Source organism: Cydia strobilella, chromosome 16, assembly GCF_947568885.1.
Source record: "Cydia strobilella chromosome 16, ilCydStro3.1, whole genome shotgun sequence".
Taxonomy (NCBI): domain Eukaryota; kingdom Metazoa; phylum Arthropoda; class Insecta; order Lepidoptera; family Tortricidae; genus Cydia; species Cydia strobilella.
The window spans coordinates 14,792,867-14,815,142 of record NC_086056.1 but is presented as its reverse complement, the minus strand read 5'-3'; the positions used below and the strand labels follow the sequence as shown (position 1 = coordinate 14,815,142).

Genomic DNA, 22,276 nt, shown 5'->3' with positions numbered 1-22,276 from the left:
CTGAACCCAGTGAACTCAGAACAGACCAACATACATACCTTCTCACTGTCCCGCTGCAGTATGTTGTACGTCGTCATCACAATATCAGTATGAGCGAGTTGTTGAGGCTGCGTGGCCCGCGAGGCCCCGTGATGTAGCACCGTGGTTACTCGGTGAGGGAGACAGTGTTTTTTAACCTCTCCTTCCCACTGGGTCATGAGAGATGCCGGGCATACTACTAGTGTGCCGCCTTTTGTTACTGCCAAAAAAATTACATGAAAGAAACTAGGAAACTGTCGGCCGAGTCTCACATAAGAGAGAAGAGGCTGTTTTGTGCCTGGGTTAAAAAAAAATCGTTCTTGTTTTTTGCCCCATAAAATGTGACGGAGTGGAGGTTTTTGTATGGGGTAAAGTTAAGTTTTTAATTTTTCTGAAAATAATTTTATTCTACAGCTAGAAAGACATGCAATAGCACTCAACCTTTTTTTTAATTTGATTAAAAACAAAAATAAAAGCGTGACAGTGGTCAGAAACAAGACAAAGAAGAGAATTTTAACCCAACTCACGATAAGTAGGTAATAGGTACCTATGTAAAGTAAATACCATGTTCCAAAAATATAGGCAAATATTTAATTTAAAAAAAATTGCAATTTTTTTCTCTATCAAACCAACTTTAATGAGATTTTGGTTGGAGTCTGCCCATGATATAGTCCAGTTTCCGTGTTAAATTTATTGCGATGGCGGCCGAAAGGAATTTTTCATGGCATTTGTACTTACAAAATAATATTTTGTGCAACAGGTACATATTACGTAATAAGTTCAACTTCAAGGGCCGAAGTTACGAAACGACAGGCCCTTTGTTAAAACAGGCCCGAGAATTTTAAGACCTAATTATGTACCGTTGCAGTATTTTTTCTAAGACAGCAGCAAACACCTAAAATAATAAATAAAATCACAGTAAATATAATATTGTCTTCGGTTACCGCGATAGTTACTCATGAAATAAAACTATGAAAACGGATTATATCGCGTATATTGAATCTATAATTCATCCCGACGTTTCGAACTCTTTACAGCGTTCGTGGTCAACGGGTGACTCAAACGGGTGAGTTCGAAACGTCGGGATGAATTATAAATTCAATATACGCGATATAATCCGTTTTCATAGTTTTATTTCACAGTAAATAATTGTTTGTAGATCTTTGCCTAGAAGTCAGAATAAAAAAAACAACAGTTGCATAATATTGTATGAATATTCCTAAGAACACTGCTGTAGGATCCTTATAACACTGCGCCGGGGCCCCGCGTTTCTTATGAAGATTTCAATCTCACTGGCAGTCATTTAATCTACAAATAAGAGTGCCGGAGTAGAAAAGTTATAGTTAGCCTCCTCTGAAACAAAATTTATACTCACGTTTGCCCCTGGGTCTGTCATCATCATCATCATCGGATTCCTCCCCATCATTAGCGATCTCCCGGTCGCCAGCGATCAGGGAGATCATTGTGATAGTCTTGCCGAGACCCATGTCGTCCGCTGTGGACAAAGATTATGGTTAAACGACAACAACAACTAGTACTTAACACAACAATGGGATGGTCGTGACCCCAAGCAGGCCTATGGAACTCTCCGCGCGAGCTCGGATTTATACGTACGACTCGCTTCCCGCCGGAGGTACTAAAGCTAACCAGTTGGTTGCCACACGCGCTCACGCACGCACTTCACCGCGCGCTATGCCTAAGTAATGTCTTCGTAACGAAGTATGTAGACATTCTTAATATAGGTACTTACACCTACTGTTATTATTTTTAAGATAATTACAAGCTACGTAGGTACTGTTAAATTGTTAGATGTAGGTAATGTTTTTAACGACATATTTATAGTTAGATATCTACCTAAAACACCTTCGGCAACCCTAGCGTTGTGTCGGCGCGCGCGGTGCGGGGAGCGGCGCGTTGAAGGTCACATTGTATTTTTGTGTAGGTATCAAAACGGTAGGTATTTGCGTTTTCTTTGAGAGTTAAGTATCTATTCGTAAGAACTATTATATAATCTGTGCCCCAAGTAAAATGGGCTAAAAGCATGAGGCAGAAGAAACTCACCAAGGATCCCGCCATGCGGATTCAGCCCCTCACGCCACCGTAACCAAGCCAGCGCGTGTTTCTGATGCGGCATGAGTTCTGTTTTCATGGCAGCCGGAGCTGGTGCTTGCTCTTCTTCAGCCGGTCGTGTGTCTAATGCTGAGTGGAGGTCGCGGAGACGCTCGAGGATTAGGTTGCGCTCAGCAAGATGAGTTGACATCGCTGCAAAGAAAAATAAATAAAAATCAATTTCTCCTAAACTTTTAAGGATTTGCCACACTGGATGCGTTCTGAGGTCAGCGGTCAGGTCAAACCCGCATTATGTATGAACAACATTGACAACAAGTTTTAAAGTTGAAGTTTAATCTGACCGCTGCCCGCAGAACGCATCCAGTGTGGCAAATCCTTTAGGGGTCTCAATTAACTAGTTACCTCTAAGTCTTAATTTTAGAATTGTATTTTATCACACCAGTGGGAAGCTATGGGGACTTCATGGCCTGTCTTCAAAATCTGTGGTCCTTTTTAATCATGAAATTTGTAATTTTAGTATTTTAGACTGTAAAATGTATTAATTTTTATTTACTGAATATAAAGGTAGTGAAATGATTTTTCTTAAATTACATGGTCATTTAGCATTTTTACCCTGCTTGCCAAACATGCACAGCATTGCTGTCTCAATGTAGATCGTCCCAAGATAGTGCCTGACCAAATGATAATATCAATCTCTTGCCATATCTCCCGGTGTGAGTTGAGAAGGTTCCACCACCATATTACCAATGTCTGCCTCTAGTAACCTAGTAAGACACTTACCCTGCTTGCCAAACATCCTGGGCTGCACAGCATTGCTGGCCTTCTGCAGATCGTCCCAGGACAGTCCCTGGTCATACCCATCCCTGGCTATATCCGTTGGTGTGGGTTGAGAAGGCTCGACCACCATATTGCCGACTCTATCGCCTTGCCGACGCACGGCCGCCTCTAGTTCGCTGAGACGGGTGATAAGTTTGGTACCGCGGTCGGGGAGTGTTGTGACGTCCATGTTATCCAGTAGGTTCTGCAATGACAATTAAGAGCCAGTTATCGATTTTAGTCGCAAAAATGTAAAATTGATAGATTTAGTCGCCGAAATTGTACACCTTTTGATACGTAATAGAAAAAACAAGTACTGGTTTCTATTAGCACGTCTTCTCATCTTGCCGTTTTACAGATCATTTTTTTGAAAACAGACTCACTAAATTAGTGATGATTTTTTTTCTGATGGACGTTTACGTAAACGCGCGTAAAGCACTGAGTTTGTCGCTCTTATTTGTCAATTTCGTAAAGTTTTGACGGCTAAAAATGGTAATTTTGTATTACACATATCCTGTAAATAGTGTAAATACTCCACCTTTTACAGACTACATTTTTATTATTATGACTTTGAAGTAGTGAAAATGAACCACGACTCCACAAGACAGGCCTAGCCTAGTGTGGAGATCATAGGTTAATAAAACTATGTATAATTTTTTATTTTATTTTATTTTATTATTTTATCAATTGTCTCCAGAAATTACTTCAAAACATCTGGCAATTTCTATAAAAATCGACTTAATTTCAACGAAATTTCGATAATAATACAATCTACAACATTTGCTGAAACTGTTCTTAGACATCAATTTGTATAATTTACCACCATAATTTTTTGATGAATTTTTAAAAACTGCACCTTCTCCTCATATATTACCGGTGACGCACGCTCGCGACCTCATTGTTAAAATGCAAGATGAGAATTCGTGCCAATAGAAACCAATACTTGTTATTTAGATATTACGTAAGAAAACGTGTGTAAATTTCAAGGACTAAATCTATCAATTTTAAATTTTTGCCCTAAAATCGTTACCAGGCTCTTAATGGTTACACTTGGGTGTACCATCGCCCACACTTAACTGTACATCTGTGGACCTTATTACAAAAGGCATAAGGTCCACTGATGGACAGTTAACAGTGTTGCTGTTTCTATATAATGGGGTAGACAAAAAGAGAGGAGCAAACCGGCGGAGCGCAGCGCAGATCATCGAGGATTTCCTACGTGCACACACTGACGAAGGGAAAGCCCCCGCGATAACGTAAGTAAATAAAAAATTAAGAAAAAATACGTGAACTCCGTCTAAGCTAATTCTAAACCAACTTTGACAAATTAAAGTATGGAAGTGCCTCTAAAAACGTCATACTTTCATTTATGCAGGCATTTCCACACAGTAATTGCAGTCTCTGCAGGTTAGCTTGGTAAAAGGCAAACTATAAAATATCATGCTGGTTCAAAGCACTCTAAGCCCAAACCAAATATATACATATATCGCCGTATCGTCGGCCATAACGTAAAATAATAATAAACTACTGATAATAATAACGAACCACTAACTAATAAATGCGACCACACACATGCGCGATTGCGTTGTTTTATTACAGAGTTCCTATGGACACCCCCGGTGTCCATTATCAGTATCATCATTGTCACCCAACTAACATTATGTATGTGAAGTTGTAGCTCAGCTGTGCGGTTTAAGAGGAATTTCCTCCCGCGTACGCTTCGGCTGTGGAATGAGCTCCCTGCCGAGGTTTTCCCGAGGGGCTACAGTATGGGGTTCTTCAAAAAAGGAGTGTACAGGTTTTTAAAGGGTCGGCAACGCGCATGTAATATATCTGGTGTTGCAGGCGTCCATAGGCTGCGGTGACTGCTTACCATCAGGCGGGCCGTATGCTTGTTTGCCACCGTCGTGGTATTAAAAAAAAATCGAATAATGGGAAGTGGGTCTCATGTAGCTTGCAAGATTTGACCCGAACACAAATACAAACATTGCAAGTTAAATATAAGCTAGTTATAATTATAACATACCCTGACGTTATGCAAGTCTGCTTGCAGGCCGTTGAGCTTGCTAAGCTCATTGTCCAGAACATGTTTTTGCACGTACACCACTTGGTTTGGGTAGCTGGGCGGAGGCAGGTACTGTTTCATGGTGTTGTCGCGCTTATCTGGCTTCGGCTTCGGAGAGGTTTTGATCTTTGGGGAAGTTTTGACGGTGGCCTTTGGGACGGACAACTGGAAGCAAATATTACCACTGAACTTTCGTACTTATATTTCTTGGGAACTGTCGAGTTCGATCAGCTTAGTAAAAACAACGCGATAGACTACAGTATTTGTGCCATTTTCAACCAAAAGGTTACTTATTGTCGCTTGTCAGTAAGGCGCTATTTCCATATAGCTTCAATTAGAAATCAACCTTATCGACAAGCGACAATGTGGTACCATTTGGTTGAAAACGTCACATTTTTTCCTGGAAGGAATATACAGTATACACTGAGCTGCGAAATTACATAGAGAAATTACGAGTGAATTCATTGACAAAGTCGCCATGCACTTTTGCGTCTGATGGTAAATGTAATGCTGTAATTAAGTTAGCTATTCGGATATCCTAAATACTACCTACCTACCCTTACCATCATAACATTTTACCCAACATGAATCTATAACCTAATTGTATCTTTATAGTAAGTATTTATATTATTTGTATTTATATATTTATCCCAAATAGTTCTAAGATACCCTCCGGCCCGGGGTGCCACAGAAAACCAGCGCTGTGGTATTTATTTATACCAGAGCATATGCTGAGTGGCGTCCTTTTGTAGCCACTATAGCGGCGCCAAAATTTGTTGTTATTCATTAACCCTTACCTTACTCCTTTTTCTATAACTACCATTGTACCTAGCTTTAAGTGTTTAGTGAGTAAGTTCTAAACTAAATCACTAAACAAAAGTTCGAGATCAATCGAAAGTTAAGTCTAGATACGAAAAAATTTGCTAAAAAGTAAAAACTAAAATTACCGTGTCCGTAGATTTCTTAGGCATTGTTTCTTGTTCGCACTATAACGTCAACATAAATAGACTTGAATAAATAGATTAAAGGCACAAAATTAGCACTAAATAAAAATTAAATTATAAATTAGAAGTTCGCCACGCTATCACATTCGCTTTTTATCCGTTATTAATTTTCGGACTACCTGCAATTTTAAGACGGGTTTTTTAGTTGAGAAAAAACTATCTACCCTATAAATGATATTCTAAGGAGTTTTTCAGTAGCTGGTTAGCCGGCATTTGGGTGAACTGATTAGTTTAAATGCGAAACATTCCAAATTGCATTAAGCATAGTAAAATACAGAGTAATAGTTATTGTAGAAAGTAACGGCCCGGCCACGACATCGCGCGGCAGCGGCGAGCGGCGGCCATAGGTGGGAACAAAAGGTCCGATCGCTGTGTCTCGCTCCAACCTATGGCCACCGCTCGTCGCTGCCGCCGCCGCGCGATGTCGTGGCCGTCCGTAAAGGACCTAAGGAAATCTAGTATATATTCATATTGGTAAAATTGCGCGTGGCAAAAACTCAAATTTCATAATCTAAAATTTTCATATGACCCATCTTATTAAATTAAATAATTATTTATTTCAGAAATTCAATTTTGTAAAAAAAATTCAAGGTGCGTTTAAACTAGTTGCGTTAATTAGGAGCGCAATCTAAAGAAAAATGCGTGCGCACGAGACCAGTCGTTGCGCGTTGATTAAGGGCTTATTACACTTTGCTAAATTTAGTGACTAACGCGCTAACTGTGACGCGATAAGAGATACATCCCATCATTTCTCACGTATAGCGGCGTCCCTCTTGTTAGTCACTAAATTAGGATAGTGTAATAAGCTCTTTAGATCGCACACACTTTTGGGGTTACAACAATTAAAAAACTTTCATACATTAATCCTAACTGTACTTACCTCATCCTCCTCATCACTGCTCAGCATGATGACCTCAGGCACCGACTCAATCACAGTCACATCTTCACACACATACTCTTTCTCCACTTTCCCCGGCTCTTCCACAACTGTGACTTCGCCGTCATAATAAGTGTTCTTAGTGATTTTACTTTTTGGTTTCGCAAAACCACCGTCAACTACTGTAACTTCTCCGTCGTAATAAGTTTTGTTATCATTCGCTAGTAAATTATTTAAAATTTTGTCTTTTAGAGTTTTTCTAGGCGATTTTGGAGAATTGTTAAAATCTGCAGTAACATCACGCAAAGGGCTCTGTATTGGTGAGCAGGTTAACACTGAATCATCATTTTTGTCTGAATCGTCTAACGTTTTTATTGGTGTCAAAGGTTTTTGTGGCTTATGTGGTGTCCGGGTGGTTATATTGACTTCTGGTAAATCTGATTCACTGTCAAGACCTGCTGAATCAAGAGGTGACAGGTTCATTTCTGTGAGTCGCTGGGTGGATTCAGCCAAAGGTATTCTCCTTGTTGGGATGTCAGCGGGTGGGTCGTTTAAGCTTTCTGTTGAGCCTCCAATGCTCCGTTTTACGCTCTGGAATACAGTTGTCACTTTAGTATATTACATACTTAGGACAGTTTAAAGTAATTGTCGGCCAAAGCTGGCCGAGGTGTGTATACTATTTTTCTGTCCGGGGCCGGAAAGCGGTAACTTCAGTTTAGCGCAGCGTGCCGAAACTTGACGCTTTCCGGCCGGAGGCCATAAAATATTATTTTTATAGATAAAATGGAATTTAACAGAAATGAACTAAGTATGTGTCGCCCAAGTGTGTGTGTAAGTGTGTGCCCAAAAAACCGCTCCTCCACGCGAGCCGAGCCGCGAGACGAGCCCAGGAGCCCACCGGTTACACTCGCGTCTCGTGGCTCGCACGCGAATGTAAATCGGCTATAAAGTATGGGCGATGGTACTTACCTCATCAGACTCGATAAAGTCCGACTCGTCACTTTCGTTCTCTTTCGGTATTATTCCTAAAATACTCATTCTTGTCGCGCGCGACATAGCCATCAGGTCCTCGTTAGGACCTTCATCATCATCATCTTCCTCATTATGGTCATCATCCCTTTTCACACCGACTTTGGCGTCTTTAAGAAAAATTAATTCTTTATTAATTATAACTATAAAATTCCTGTAGACTCAAACATATTAAAATTATTTTAAACGGGTCACTCATGTATCATTAAGTCAAATAGCGCGACATGTTTCGATCCAATTTCGAACAGTGAAGGCGTGTCGTTGCTCCGTGAAGAGGATCCTCGTAAATTGCATTGAAACATGTCTAGCTATTCGAATTAATAATGGGGTGTCCCGGAAGTAAAGAGACACATTTATTTTCAAAATAAGAATTTTAAGGTAAAGATTAAAAGTAATGATTTTGGTTGAAAGTAATAGTCACATAGTTAATTAAGTTATTAGATTGATACCGAATTTGCTCCTATGACAACTGATTTTAGATTTACCTAAACAGCAAAAATGTAAAATCAAAAATTTACCATCATCACTTTCCTCACTGGTATTGTCTTTGTCATCTTTTCCTTGCTCCATAGCTTCGTCATGACTAGAATCACTTTCACTATCATTATCATCGGTTAAACAATAATCATAGTTCGCTTTACCATTTTCAATCTTATCTTCATTCCTAGCATCATAATCACTTTCCTCACCATCACCTTTCCCTTGAGTTTCACCATCATCGTCGCCACTTTCCTCGCTATCGTTTATTTTAAGACCTTTCCCATGATCAATTTTGAAAGGCGTATCTTTCCGGCATGACATTTTACTTTTCCCGGCTTTGGTTAATATAATGGAGTTGTCAGAGTCAGAGTCGAGAACCATGCGTTTCTTGACTCTGCGGATGACGGGAGAGTCTGTTGTGGTGTTTAGGGATTTCGGGCGGGTAGGTGGGCGACGTCTGGGTACCAGTTCTGGTGAGACTTCCTCTGTAAAAAAAATAATGAATTTTAGCGCATAAATGAAAAATTGATAGATTTAGTACTAGACTGCTAAAAATGGTAATTTTGTATTACACATATCCTGTACTCCACCTTTAATAGATAACATTTTTGTTATTATGATTTTGAAGTAGGTAGTAATAATAACGCGCATGTAATATCTCTGGTGTTGCAGGCGTCCATAGGCTACGGTGACTGCTTACCATCAGGCGGGCCGTATACTTGTTTGACACTGATGTGGTATAAAATAAAAAAAGTGTAAATGAAAGTAAGACAAGATCAATTTTGTCCAGAAATTACTTCAAAACAAGTGACAATTTCTCTGAAAATCGACTCTTATCACTCTAAAATCAAAACTTTACAGTATCTTAAAAAAAGTGTAAATGAAAGTAAGACGAAATAAATTTCAAGTGTTTATACTGCACATACAGAGTAAAAACACATATTTCTGATCAACAACTTATGAATAACCCTGTACAAATAACATGGTGCCTGTGAGCTATAGGGCCTTCACATACAGCCAATAGTATACTTTATTTTGACTTTAACAGATAAAATTAAGTTTCTAAATGTAAGATAGAGCATGTACCCAAACTTTTATTTTTTATTTTACTTTATTTATTTGGAGATCCAACAGCTGTGACATTAACATAAAAATTATAGTTGATACAGGAAGCCAATTATAGGAACTCACAGGTACATGATACACATGAAACAATATAAATGATACAAACAAATAATTTAAGACGAACTATAGCACAATCTCTTTAAAGTAATGCCACTTAACCATGAATTTACTAATAAATATAAAGATTACCAATTACCATCATCACTGCTCCCTATGACATTTTTGGAAGCCTGAGGGGTGTCTTTTTCATCTTCCGATTCATCTGTAAATAAATAGAATAATAAGAATACTGATTATACCTAGTCGGCTCATAAGTTCTGTCACTGGCCTTTAAAATTTAAATTTGGAACTCCTAAAACAAAAACCGTTCTGCATTTGAATTTCGAATCTTTATTAAATATTTGAGTAGTATAATTTTGCAATTTTCTGTTTTCTTCAACATGGAGTGGACGCTTAAAGATAGCCGTACCGCAATAATTGCACTATATCGTTGTGGTCACTCGCCGACTAAAATTTTTAAGCTACTTGAAAATATAAAATTCTCTCTAAGATTTGTGTATCGTACCATAGAAAGATACAGTGAGGTCTCTAGTTTAAATGACAAGAAAAGAAGCGGTCGTCCGCGTACAGCTAGGACTCCAGCGGTTGTACAAGCAATTAGGGCACGCATTGCCAGAAATCCCGCTAGGAAACAAAAAGTTATGGCCCTCCAGATGGGTTTGAGCAAAAACACGGTGAAAAGAGTGCTTAATCAAGACCTGAGACTTCGTGCTTATAAACGAAAAACTGGCCATCTTCTCAATGGTCGGCTTAAAGCTTTAAGGCTTAAAAGATCTAAAGCTTTATTGAAGAAGTACGCTAAAAATAAGCACCGTTGTATACTGTTTTCGGACGAGAAAATTTTTGACATAGAAGAAAACTGTAATAAACAAAATGATAGAGTGTACGCTCGCAATAGTAAAGAAGCGTCTAATAGCATTCCCCGTATTCAAAGAGGTTATCACCCTTCATCTGTGATGGTTTGGCTGGGAGTTTCTTATGCGGGCGTCACTAGTATGCATTTTTGTGAGAAAGGAGTAAAAACTAGTGCCAAAGTGTACCAAGACACGGTGTTGACTAATATTGTGAAACCACTATCCCATACGATGTTTCTAAACCAGCATTGGGTTTTCCAGCAGGACTCTGCTCCAGCCCATAAGGCAAAGTCTACACAAGCCTGGCTCGCCTCCAATAAAATCGACTTTATACGGCATGAAGATTGGCCCTCCTCTAGCCTAGATCTTAATCCTTTAGACTATAAAATATGGCAGTATTTAGAGGAAAAGGTGTGCTCAAAACCTCATGCAAATCTAAACTCGCTGAAAAAATCTCTTGCTACGGCAGTGGCCAATATCGACATGAAAGTGGTGCGTGAATCCATTGACGACTGGCCACGAAGACTTCAAGCCTGTGTAGATAATTATGGCGGTCATTTTGAATAAATGTTATACATTTAGATTCTCTAGTTTATAAGCTTTCAAACGCTGTACAAATTATACGGAATAAACTTAAACTTTTGATTTTATTTGATACTATGTATATGACAGAACTTATGAGCCGACTAGGTATGCATGTTATAATTTTAAATCACCTTTTCAACATGTTAAGAGAAACTATAGCACAATCTCATTAAAGCAATGGCACTTAACTATGCTTTCTTTACCAACTCAACCATGAATTTACTAATAAATATAAAGTTTACCATCATCACTGCTCCCTATGTCATTTTTGGGAGCCTGAGGGGTGTCTTTTTCATCTTCCGACCCATCTGTAAATAAATAGAATAATAAGAATACTGATTATATGCATGTTATAATTTTAAATCACCTTTTCATAATGTTAAGAGAAACTATAGCACAATCTCATTAAAGCAATGCCACTTAACTATGCTTTCTTTACCAACTCAACCATGAATTTACTAATAAATATAAAGTTTACCATCATCACTGCTCCCTATGTCATTTTTGGGAGCCTGAGGGGTGTCTTTTTCATCTTCCGACCCATCTGTAAATAAATAGAATAAAGAGAATACTGATTATATGCATGTTATAATTTTAAATCACCTTTTCATAATGTTAAGAGAAACTATAGCACAATCTCATTAAAGCAATGCCACTTAACTATGCTTTCTTTACCAACTTAACCATGAATTTGCTAATAAATATAAAGATTACCATCATCACTGCTCCCTATGACATTTTTGTAAGCCTGAGACGTGTATTTTTCATCTTCCGATCCATCTGTAAATAAATAGAACAATAAGAATACTGGTCATATAGCACGGAAGACCGATTCGTGGAGCAAACGACTACTCGAGTGGCGACCATGGGGGGAAGAGCGTCCTCAAAGTAGACCCCAGATGCGCTGGGACGACGACATTAAGAAGACTGTGGGGAAACAGTGGCTCCAAGTCGCACAGAACCGCGACGAATGGCGCAAAATGAAGGAGGCCTACACCCAAAGGGTAGAAAAGGGCTAAAGAGAGAGAGAGAGAGAGAGAGAGAGAGAGAGAATAAGAATACTGATTATATTGATGGTTTAGTTAGATTATACGCATGTTATAATTTTAAATCACCTTTTCACAATGTTATAATTTTAAATCACCTTTTTACTGCTTTCTGTGTAATATTACAACTTTTACAAGTATCAGATATTCAAACCATAGTAAAACATGATCCTTGCAATAGTTGCAATTTAATCTTATAAGCAGTTCTCAGAAAAAACCAGGAAATATGACAGCTTATGTTATACTTCTAACTTAATCCTTTAAAGTTTAATTTGTAAGTTTAAAAACTAATACAATAAAGTGTCTAAAGTTGAGTGAAGTAGTTGCAGTAAAAACGAATGCACAACAAACTAAAAATATTAACCAAACTTTTCTCTAGGTACAAAAGTAATAGGTGTGTATTAACAGTTCAAAATTATGTATAAATTACTAAATAAGTGTACCGGGAAATAATTTATTTCTACCTACCGTAAACAAGAGATTCCTCTGAATCAGGTACAACCGTGGTGTTATTTCGCATGGGAGTTTTCATAGGAGTTTTCGGCATCAAGTCTTCGAGAATACTTTCTTCGATAATGTCTGTATCTGAGTCACTTTCTACTTCTACTCCCGACTTATCTCGGTATTCAAAAAATGAATTCTCCATTTTTGTGAATCAAATTAGGACAACAATGTTATTTTGTTTATTTTACTATCTACATTCCATTCCAAAATATTATTTTGAAATGAAATGTCGTTGTCCGCGTTTCAGTGTTGCCAACTCGGAATTTGAAAAAATGCCAGACTTATGTCTAAATTATGCCAGAAATATACAAAATCATTTTGAAATGTGCTAAAAAAGATGCTAAAATATTATAGGTAACTAAAAACTATGGATGGTATAGAAAGGATGCCAATCTCTTATGGCAGAATTGTTGCAAAAGTGACCGCTTTCAGCTTTAAATAATAGTTCCTAATCTCTCCGATGGCGCTAGTTAGGCTCTGGGACATGAGTATAACATGAACCATATAAGGCAACAAATAACCCGAACAAATTACGTAGGTTGTTTTTGGTAGTATTTCGGTGTATGGTGGCGCCGCCTAATTACTGTTTTTTGATGGACACTTTTCATACATAGAGATTTGGCTCCTTTATATAGTCTCCATGCTAAAAACCGGCCATTATGACCATGGAGACTGTATAAAGGAGCCAAATCTCTATGTATGAAAAGTGTCCATCAAAAAACAGTAATTAGGCGGCGCCACCATACACCGAAATACTACCAAAAACAACCTACGTAATTTGGTCGGGTTATTTGTTGCCTTATATGGTTCATGTTATACTCATGTCCCAGAGCCTAACTAGCGCCACCGGAGAGATTAGGAACTATTATTTAAAGCTTAACGCGGTCACTTTTACAACAATTCTGCCATAAGAGATTGCGATCCTTTCTATACCATCCATAATTATGACATATGACATGACATTTTGACTATACCATAGATAACACAAAAAGATAGTGGGTGTAGACGAGACAATTTTTCGCACAATCTGATTGACAATTAATTGGTAACGCGTATGAAAAAAAGGTCGCGGTGCGGTGCGGTAGTCTGTTACGGCTTATTATAATTCCTCGTATGTATAAAATTTCCTTTTGACGGTTGTGTCATGGATTGTCTATCACTGCCAAGTAGGTTTCAAACTTGGCTTAGGGACATAATCACTTGATTCACTAAATTATGCTAAAAAAGATGCCAGATGCTAAATGGAAATTTTCGATGCCAGAGTGTGTGAAACTATGCCATATCTGGCACCAATTATGCTAAGTTGGCAACACTGCCGCGTTTCGATATGCCTAATCCTTTGCATAATATTTTGAAGGTTAACTTTACAAACTCTTTTTTTTATATAATAATACATATTTGCAAATTATTAATTTTAGAAATTTATAATTATATAGAATGGTAAAATGCAACAGATTTATAGGATTATTATGCATTTAGTTTGTAAAATAATTATGCAAAATAAGCGAAAAACGTTTTGTCAGTGCACTGAAAACCTACGATAAAATTGTGTTTCGTTTGACGCATGTAGGTTACTTTTCAGAATCTAATAATGATAAGCCCGCCTCCACACTCGCGTTCGCGGCTGCGCACCGCGTAGTCTGTGGTAGTCTGTAGCGAGCTATGCAGTTTTGTGCAATGAACTCACTGGAATAATCTGAGATTTGAATGGTCGAGAAAGATATCAAAGTATGATTTCGCGATTAATTGATAAGTTAGAATAACTAATGATCAGATTATACTATTTCAATTGACATACGTGGCTGAATGTTCATCGTTATATCGTCCCTTGAATAAAAAAAAGAGAACCATCATTATGTTTTTGACATTTGTTTGTCAATGGTTTGGTTTGTCACTTGTCAGTCACTTATCACGTTTCTGTTGTTTTCGCTTGTAGATTTCCGTCTAGGATTTAAAATAAAATCCCAAAATATAATACCTAGGTTAAATTTCCACCTTTTCAACGTGTACCTGAATTTTAGTTAAAAATAAAATGACTGAAGTTCAACTACAGGAATTTAAACTGGACCCCGATTCGGAGCTTCGTTTCGAAGTCGAATCCAAGAACGAGAAAGTTGTTTTGGAGGTAATACAATACGAAATCCATATTAGCAGTACATTTTAATGAGATCCAACTTAATTTCTGTTTATAATTATGTCCTTGTTTTTGTTAATTTGTAGATAAAAAGCGGTTACGCGGAGCTGTTTGGTACCGAGCTAGTCAAAGGGAAGCCCTATGAGTTCCATACGGGAGCAAAAGTTGCGGTATTCACGTGGCACGGCTGCACGGTGGAGCTGCGAGGTCGGACTGAAGTCAGCTACGTAGCTAAAGAGACCCCCATGGTATATCATTTTGACACATCTTGTTATATTCGAGTAACAGATAGAAGAAATGTTTTGTTATTGTAAACAATAAAAGTAAAAACAATAATTCGTAAGCGACTTCCTCTGAATGCTTTTAGTTTAAGATATTAATTATGTACCTAAATTAATTGGGACGGATCACATACACATTTGGTTATGTCTTACGCTTGTTGGTTAACATATAAGTTACATATGTATAAAGCTGATGCTATCTATTAACCCACAAAAAAAATTAGCATGCACGAATATTGCAACTTTTCTCAATTCACCAGGTTGTCTACCTAAACGTCCATGCAGCGTTAGAGCAGCAGCGAGTAGCAGCGGAGCAAGAGAACACTAGGGGCCCGGTGACCATGGTCGTGGGGCCCGGAGACGTTGGCAAATCAACACTGACGAGGATACTGCTCAATTACGCTGTGAGGATGGGCCGGAGACCGATATATGTGGACTTGGATGTAGGACAGGGGCAGATTAGTGTGCCTGGGACTATTGGTAAGCTAGTGCAGTGCCAATATTAAAGATACCTAGCCAGAAACATAAGAATCTCGCTAAAAACTTTTGGTAATTTGAAGCCGGGAGGATTTCTCCCATACCCTCAGTGGATAAGTCCGACTCGCACTTTTCCAGTTTAAAAAAAAAATAGTTTCCTTGTATGTGGATCCGCATTCCAGCATACAAGCAATCAGTGTTTACCACTTTATTGACCTCTCCGTTGAGTAGGGAACTATGAAAGCATTAAGGCTGACATGTTCACCTAGAGTGTCCAAAGCCTCAATAAAAACCAGATAAAAAAAAAGTGCTTAAAATGTACCTTTATTACAGGAGCCTTATTAGTGGAAAGACCAGCGTCAATAGAAGAAGGTTTCAGTCAACAGGCACCTCTTGTATACCATTTTGGGCACAAATCACCTTCAGAAAACTTAGAGCTTTACAATACTATAGTATCCAGGCTAGCTGAGGTCATTGCTGAGAGATGTGAAAATAACAAAAAAGGTAATTAATTATTAAATTTTTTGTGTGATAGTCAGTGTCAGTTGCACCATCCGCACTTGACAGACTGATCAACGTCACGCCGCGGCGGTTTACTATAAATTTTCCATACAATAAAATTTAGCGAACTCTTTAACAATGACAAACAGTTTGGTACAACCAACCCTTAGAGTTGCGCCATTCCCGGGACAACTCTAGTGATACTACAAACACATTTTTTAAAATGTAGTCCCTTGCAACCATCGAGAAATAAGTAAGCCCGCAACAGAAAGCATTAGCATGAAATTTCACATTGTAAAATGTACTTAATTTCCCCATCAATCAGTTTTTATGCTTTCCTTCTTGTAAGTCGAAAAGTTAGACCTAACTGCACAGACTTTTCAATGACAGTGTACAAGTCTCACAATTAAGCATCAAATTACGACGACCGGTCTGGTCTAGTGGGTAGTGACCCTGCCTGTGAAGCCGATGGTCCTGGGTTCGAATCCCGGTAAGGGCATTTATTTGTGTGATGAGCACAGATATTTGTTCCTGAGTCATGGGTGTTTTCTATGTATTTAAGCATTTATATATTATATATATCGTTGTCAGAGTACCCATAACACAAGCCGTCTTGGGCTTACCGTGGGACTTAGTCAATCTGTGTAAGAATGTCCTATAATATTTATTTGAAAAAAAAAATATATATATATATATACAATAAAAATATGACACTTATAATCACTTCCACTTTTGTCAAACCCTTGTCATGTCAAAGTTTAGATGGATTCTATAACTACAATAAATCTATTTTCTTTGGTTTTGAGAGGTTTAACTTGTATAAGATTGTTATTGCTTAATTGTCTATCCAGCGTCAACATCAGGCGTTATCATCAATACCTGTGGCTGGATCAAGGGCGCAGGGTACAAGATGCTCACGCACGCCGCTCAGGCGTTCGAGGTAACACTCATTTTAACCTAAGGCCCAGCCATACAAATAAAAAATCTAAAATTTGCCACTGAAATTTGAACTTATAGTGTAGGAAATAGAGTTGATTTTGCGTTGGAAAATTGAACGAAACAAAGCCATAGCGACTGTTCCAATGGAATGGGATTTATTTTCATCGAACTGAAGAGGTCCTAGGTAGGACCTTGGGCGTTAGGAGGTTAAGTTAAGAATAGTACTAGTGGCTCTGTGAGCTGTAGACCTCGCGAGCTTAAAACTGATGTGTAAATGTTGAAAACAAAATTCTATTTAATCAAAGAACCTGCTCACAAAATTTCACGAGAATCGGTTGAGAATAGCGACCTGTAGAGAACATCCGGACATACGAGAGTAATGACTAATTTTGCCCAACTTGAAACGGAGACCTTCACTAACGCCAATAAGTTCTTAACGGAGATTTTTGTATAGAATTAATCGGGATAACTGAGGTCGCGATTGGGTTGCCTAGCCATGGCTCTTTGGTTAAAAAAATTGAGACCCTTGGTTTAAGCTACCAATATCGTGTTTCTGCTAAAGTTATGATTTAGTGTAGTACACATGTAATTCCAATATGAAAAAAGCCTTTTTTCAACAAAGATTTAAATAAAAAAGACTATTTTACTGGTTTTTTTTATAAGATGGTATTTAATTGATTATTATTTCACAGGTAGATGTTATATTAGTATTGGACAATGAGAGATTGTACAACGAGCTCAAAAGGGACATGCCAAAGTTCGTCAAAGTTGTTTACTTACCAAAGAGCGGTGGGGTGAGTATATTATTCTACTACAGAATAAAATAGTAATAGAGAAGCAAGGAAAATATATTTATTAATCATATATTCCTTCATTCATCTTCCTCGCGTTATCCAGCAATTTGCCACGGCTCATGGGAGCCTGGGGTCCGCTTGACAGCTAATCCTAAGAATGTAAGTAGGCACTAGTTTTTACGAAAGCGACTGCCATGTGACCTTCCAACCCAGAGGGGGAACTAGGCCTTGTTAGGATCAGTCCGGTTTCCTCACGATGTTTTCCTTCACCGAAAAGCGACTGGTATAAATATCAAGTGATATTTCGTACATAAGTACCGAAAAACTCATTAGTACGAGTCGGGGTTTGAACCCGCGACCTCTGGATTGAAAGTCACACGCTCTTACCACAAGGCCACCAGCGCTTTTTAATATATATTCCTTGTTTTTTTTTTATAAGTCTTTTACAATATTATTCATAAACTTCTTTAAGAAAAATCATTGGGCGTCCTTATACTAAACAGTGCAAGATCACGAAAGATCAACTGCACCCCGATGTTATGTAAGGGCGGGACCAACCCCAAATCGCGAAAAAAATTTGGCTGTTTCATACATTTTAGCTTGTCCATTTTCTATGGGAGGGTAATTTTTTTTCGCGATTTCGGGGTTGGTCCCATATTAAAAGTTGCTCAGTGTAATCCCAAAACCTCCCTGGCAACGGATGCACTTATAACCAACCTGTATATAGTCTGGCAAACCCAATTTGTTAGTAAAAAGAACAAAAAAACATACTAATCCCTTTCTTTTGGGAGCTAGTACTATCGTAAGAGACAGACAGTATGATTCTCTGTCTATGTTTGAAATTAGACAGTCCTTTGCCAAACTATACTATTGACACTGTGCAGGTTGTGGAGCGTTCAAGCCAGGCACGCGCTGAGGTCCGCGACTGCCGCATACGAGAGTACTTCTACGGCAAGCGCACGCCCTACTACCCTCATTCTTTCGACGTCAAGTTCCAAGATCTCAAAATATACAAGGTACTATTATAGCTTTGTAGATTATACTCTGATTACCGTCCTCCCAGGAGGAAATGACTAAGAAATGTTTTTCCTACGTAAGTTTTTTACCTACCAACGGAACGTCAGCTGACGTTCACGAGACTTCAGTGTACATCTCGCTCGACCACCTTAAGAGGTATCGACCTGTTTATAAAGGCGCGGGCTGAGGTACGTGGCGTATACGAGTCTCTTTCGACGTCAAGTTACAGGATCTCAAGATATACAAGGTAATTTTATTAGCCTATTTCGGTCCCACTGTTCGGCAGAGGCAGCTCTTATCTTCATTCAGACATAGGGAGCATACATTAACTGTAGAGGGCACCACAGGAGAACGCCCTTATTGGCTCTGCGTAAATGTCCATTTTAAGTTTTCGATTTAGGCCACTAGATGGCAGACCCGACAACGCGATGGAGCGTAATGGAATTTCGTCTCTTCATAGTAACAAATTTATTTCACCGACAATTACTTGTTAATTTCAAGTAAAATGAACTTTTTTCATTTCTCATGCTCTGAAAGAGAGTTATTGTTGTTCTAAAAGGTGTGCAGAAAATGATACGTGTCTGCACTAGAGCATTTTACGTTTGAAGTACGATTTTTTGAATTTATTTACGATAAGCTATTGAAATTTGAGTTTAAATGGATTTGTTATACAATTTCCATTCTGATATTTAGACGACCGGTCTGGCCTAGGGGGTAGTGACTCTGCCTGTGAAGCCGATGGTCCTGGGTTCGAATTCCGGTAAGGGCATTTATTTGTGTGATGAGCACAGATATTTGTTCCTGAGTCATGGGTGTTTTCTATGTATTTAAGTATTTATATATTATATATATCGTTGTCTGAGTACCTATAACACAAGCCTCCTTGGGCTTACCGTGGTACTTAGTCAATCTGTGTAAGAATGTCTATTTATATTTGACTCTCAATTCCATAAATAACGATACTTTTGCCTAAATTGTTAACTGAAAGTACCCTTAAGAAATACTATAAAAATGTATACTTGGTCATGTTTAAAAAAAAACACATGCATGTTACTTTCCTCGTATTCGAAATTAAAAGTAGAGTGTTTAACTCGGATGAAAGGCATCATTGCCTTTCATCCCTTGGTTAACAATCTAGTATTGATTGCAGGTGGGCGCTCCGTCGTTACCGGACTCGTGCATGCCGCTGGGCATGCGCGCCGAGGACGCGCTCACGAAGCTGGTCGCCGTCACGGTGACGCCGGCGCTCGCGCACAGACTTCTAGCCGTCACGTTCGCGGCCGGCCCCGACGATGACGCGCCGTGTTCTAACTTAGCAGGAATTGTTTGTGTGTAAGTGCCATTATTGTACTTATTTCACTACTTAGCACATATAGCGAGACCAATATGTAGATTTGACGGTAGATCCGCGCAGTAGATGCACTAAGCTAATAGCTGTCTTTTATCCTTGTCCTTGCTGTTTTTTATTTTGTCGTGAGATCCTTGGCTCGAGTACCATGGCATGAGTCGGCAAAGCCACACTTCACCGCCTTAGGTATCGTCACATTGCCGGGTCTCTTAATACTGCAGACAGCAGTGTACACACGGGAGAATCTAGATAAATATCCCAGACGGGGTGAAAAAAGCGACCGTGTAACTCGCTAAGGTCACAAATTAGCGGCAGTGCCACGTAGCTTAGCCAAAACGGCTAAATCTATACAAGTCATGGGCCCCGCTGTCTACAATAACTTACCAGCATCCATAACTGATGCGCCTGGTCTGGTGAGTTTCAAGGCAAAACTCAAAAATTGGCTTATTGAGCGGCCGTTTTATAGTGTCGAAGAATATCTGACCTCAAAATATGTATAAATAAGTTAATTATGTAACAAAACTAAATAACGTTAATAATAATAATTAAGTAATAATGCTGTAATAATGATTTAATAATAATAATTGATTTTATCCATTTATATTTCCGAAATGTACATATGTAAATCTTGACATGTAATTTATATTACCAATAAAGTATGAGTATGAGTATCAAAAAAACCGGCCAAGTGCGAGTCGGACTCGCGCACCGAGGGTTCCGTACTTTTTAGTATTTGTTGTTATAGCGGCAACAGAAATACATCATCTGTGAAAATTTCAACTGTCTGGCTATCACGGATCATGAGATACAGCCTGGTGACAGACAGGCAGACGGACAGCGGAGTCTTAGTAATAGGGTCCCGTTTTTACCCTTTGAGTACGGAACCCTAAAAATTAATTCAGATTGCAGGTATTAAGCTGTGATTTACGTCCGAAACGCTACAATGACATCTCAATTGGCCAATTTACTACCTTTATCATTTTTCCTTTGTACCAATACCGATGTTGTCATTTTTGTATCTAGAATATAACAAGATATAGAGAACACTTTGAATTGGTATATATTAGGAAGTAGCTGTCTCTAACTCCGGCGCTCGCGCACCGACTGCTGGGCGTCACGTTCGCGGCCGGCCCTGATGATGACGCGCCGTGCGATCTAGCGGGGATTGTGTGTGTCAGTCAGTCTTTGCATAGCAATCTGTCCGCCATTTTGAAAAAATTCAAAAACTGAATCTATATCGATTTAGAAATGCGGCCCACTAGAAGAGAACAGCAGATACATACAAAGCTTGGTCAATAAGTACAAACAGTATCACTACATAGTATAAAACAGTCGCTTTTCGCTTTATATATATGTCTAGGGTCTATATGTATGCTTAGATCTTTAAAACTACGAAACGGATTTCGATGCGGTTTTTTTAGTAGATAGAGTGATTCAAGAGGAAGGTTTATATGTATAATTTGTAAAGGTTTTGTATAAATTAGTTGAACTACACGTGCGAAGCCGGGGCGGGTCGCTAATTTGAGTCAATAGTCATCATCATCATGTCAGCCGATAGACGTCCACTGCTAGACATAGGCCTCCCCCAAGGCTCGCCACTCCGACCGATCCTGTGCCGCTCGCAACCACCGAATCCCCGCGACCTTCACCAGGTCGTCGCTCCACCTCGTTGGAGGCCTACCGGCAGTTCGTCTTCCGGTACGCGGACGCCACTCCAGAACCTTCCGGCCCCACCGGCCATCAGTTCTGCGAGTCAATAGTCAACAGTCAAAATATTCTTTATTCAAAAGCCTAGCAACAAGCACTTTTAAATTGCTTATAAATCAATTTTTCTTATAAATCCCACTTTATTTTGCAGGACCGCGGTAGACATGGACCGACAGATGCTCACCATCCTCTCGCCGCAGCCGCGACCGCTACCCAACACTGTGTTACTGCTCTCCGAACTGCAGTACATGGACAACCATTAAAGTGCGTCCACATCTAGCAAACGCGCCGCGAACTTGTTTGCGGCGACGCATTCGCCAGATATGGACGGACATCGCGGGAATTCAGACTGAAAGACATGCTCAAATGGCCTGAACTCGTATACTAATCATACATAGACGGTACGACACTAGATGTCACGACTATCGCGACAAACTAAAAGTGAATTTACAACTAATATTACAAGTGGAAGGAGTTGAAATCAGGGACCGGCCCGCTATCCCTTATCGGGGTTTTATAAGGGTATTGCATAAGGCTTAACTCAC

General features: G+C 39.0%; 2 protein-coding genes across 2 annotated transcripts in view; one reads left to right on the top strand and one right to left on the bottom strand.

Annotated features, from left to right (window-relative positions):
* LOC134748651 (transcription termination factor 2-like) overlaps positions 1-12,736 on the bottom strand; it is a 38,183-nt gene extending 25,447 nt beyond the window's left edge. Inside the window, exons 1-13 of the mRNA XM_063683446.1 lie at positions 12,498-12,736; positions 11,698-11,763; positions 11,462-11,527; positions 11,226-11,291; positions 9,681-9,746; positions 8,398-8,844; positions 7,820-7,989; positions 6,854-7,441; positions 4,931-5,134; positions 2,869-3,109; positions 2,080-2,280; positions 1,394-1,513; positions 39-238 (exon numbers count right to left, since the gene is read on the bottom strand). Of these exons, the coding sequence (XP_063539516.1) occupies positions 39-238; positions 1,394-1,513; positions 2,080-2,280; positions 2,869-3,109; positions 4,931-5,134; positions 6,854-7,441; positions 7,820-7,989; positions 8,398-8,844; positions 9,681-9,746; positions 11,226-11,291; positions 11,462-11,527; positions 11,698-11,763; positions 12,498-12,675 (2,613 nt within the window). The 5' untranslated portion in view covers positions 12,676-12,736. The remainder of the gene's footprint in view (positions 1-38; positions 239-1,393; positions 1,514-2,079; positions 2,281-2,868; positions 3,110-4,930; positions 5,135-6,853; positions 7,442-7,819; positions 7,990-8,397; positions 8,845-9,680; positions 9,747-11,225; positions 11,292-11,461; positions 11,528-11,697; positions 11,764-12,497) is intronic.
* A 1,693-nt stretch (positions 12,737-14,429) lies between these two features.
* Positions 14,430-22,210, top strand: LOC134748230 (protein CLP1 homolog). The gene is made up of 9 exons (XM_063682951.1): positions 14,430-14,658; positions 14,754-14,915; positions 15,209-15,428; positions 15,759-15,929; positions 16,778-16,866; positions 17,558-17,659; positions 18,544-18,675; positions 19,827-20,008; positions 21,883-22,210. The coding sequence occupies exons 1-9, from the start codon at positions 14,566-14,568 to the stop codon at positions 21,992-21,994; spliced, it is 1,263 nt and encodes a 420-aa protein (XP_063539021.1). The 5' UTR covers positions 14,430-14,565; the 3' UTR covers positions 21,995-22,210.
* The last annotated feature ends 66 nt before the right edge of the window (positions 22,211-22,276 follow it).

Bases quoted from the DNA above. Each gene is read 5' to 3' on its own strand.
- LOC134748230 (XM_063682951.1), top strand. From the start codon at position 14,566: ATGACTGAAGTTCAACTACAGGAATTTAAACTGGACCCCGATTCGGAG. The intron at 14,916-15,208 runs GTATATCATTTT...TCAATTCACCAG, and splicing joins TAGCTAAAGAGACCCCCATG to GTTGTCTACCTAAACGTCCA. The intron at 17,660-18,543 runs GTGAGTATATTA...GACACTGTGCAG, and splicing joins ACTTACCAAAGAGCGGTGGG to GTTGTGGAGCGTTCAAGCCA.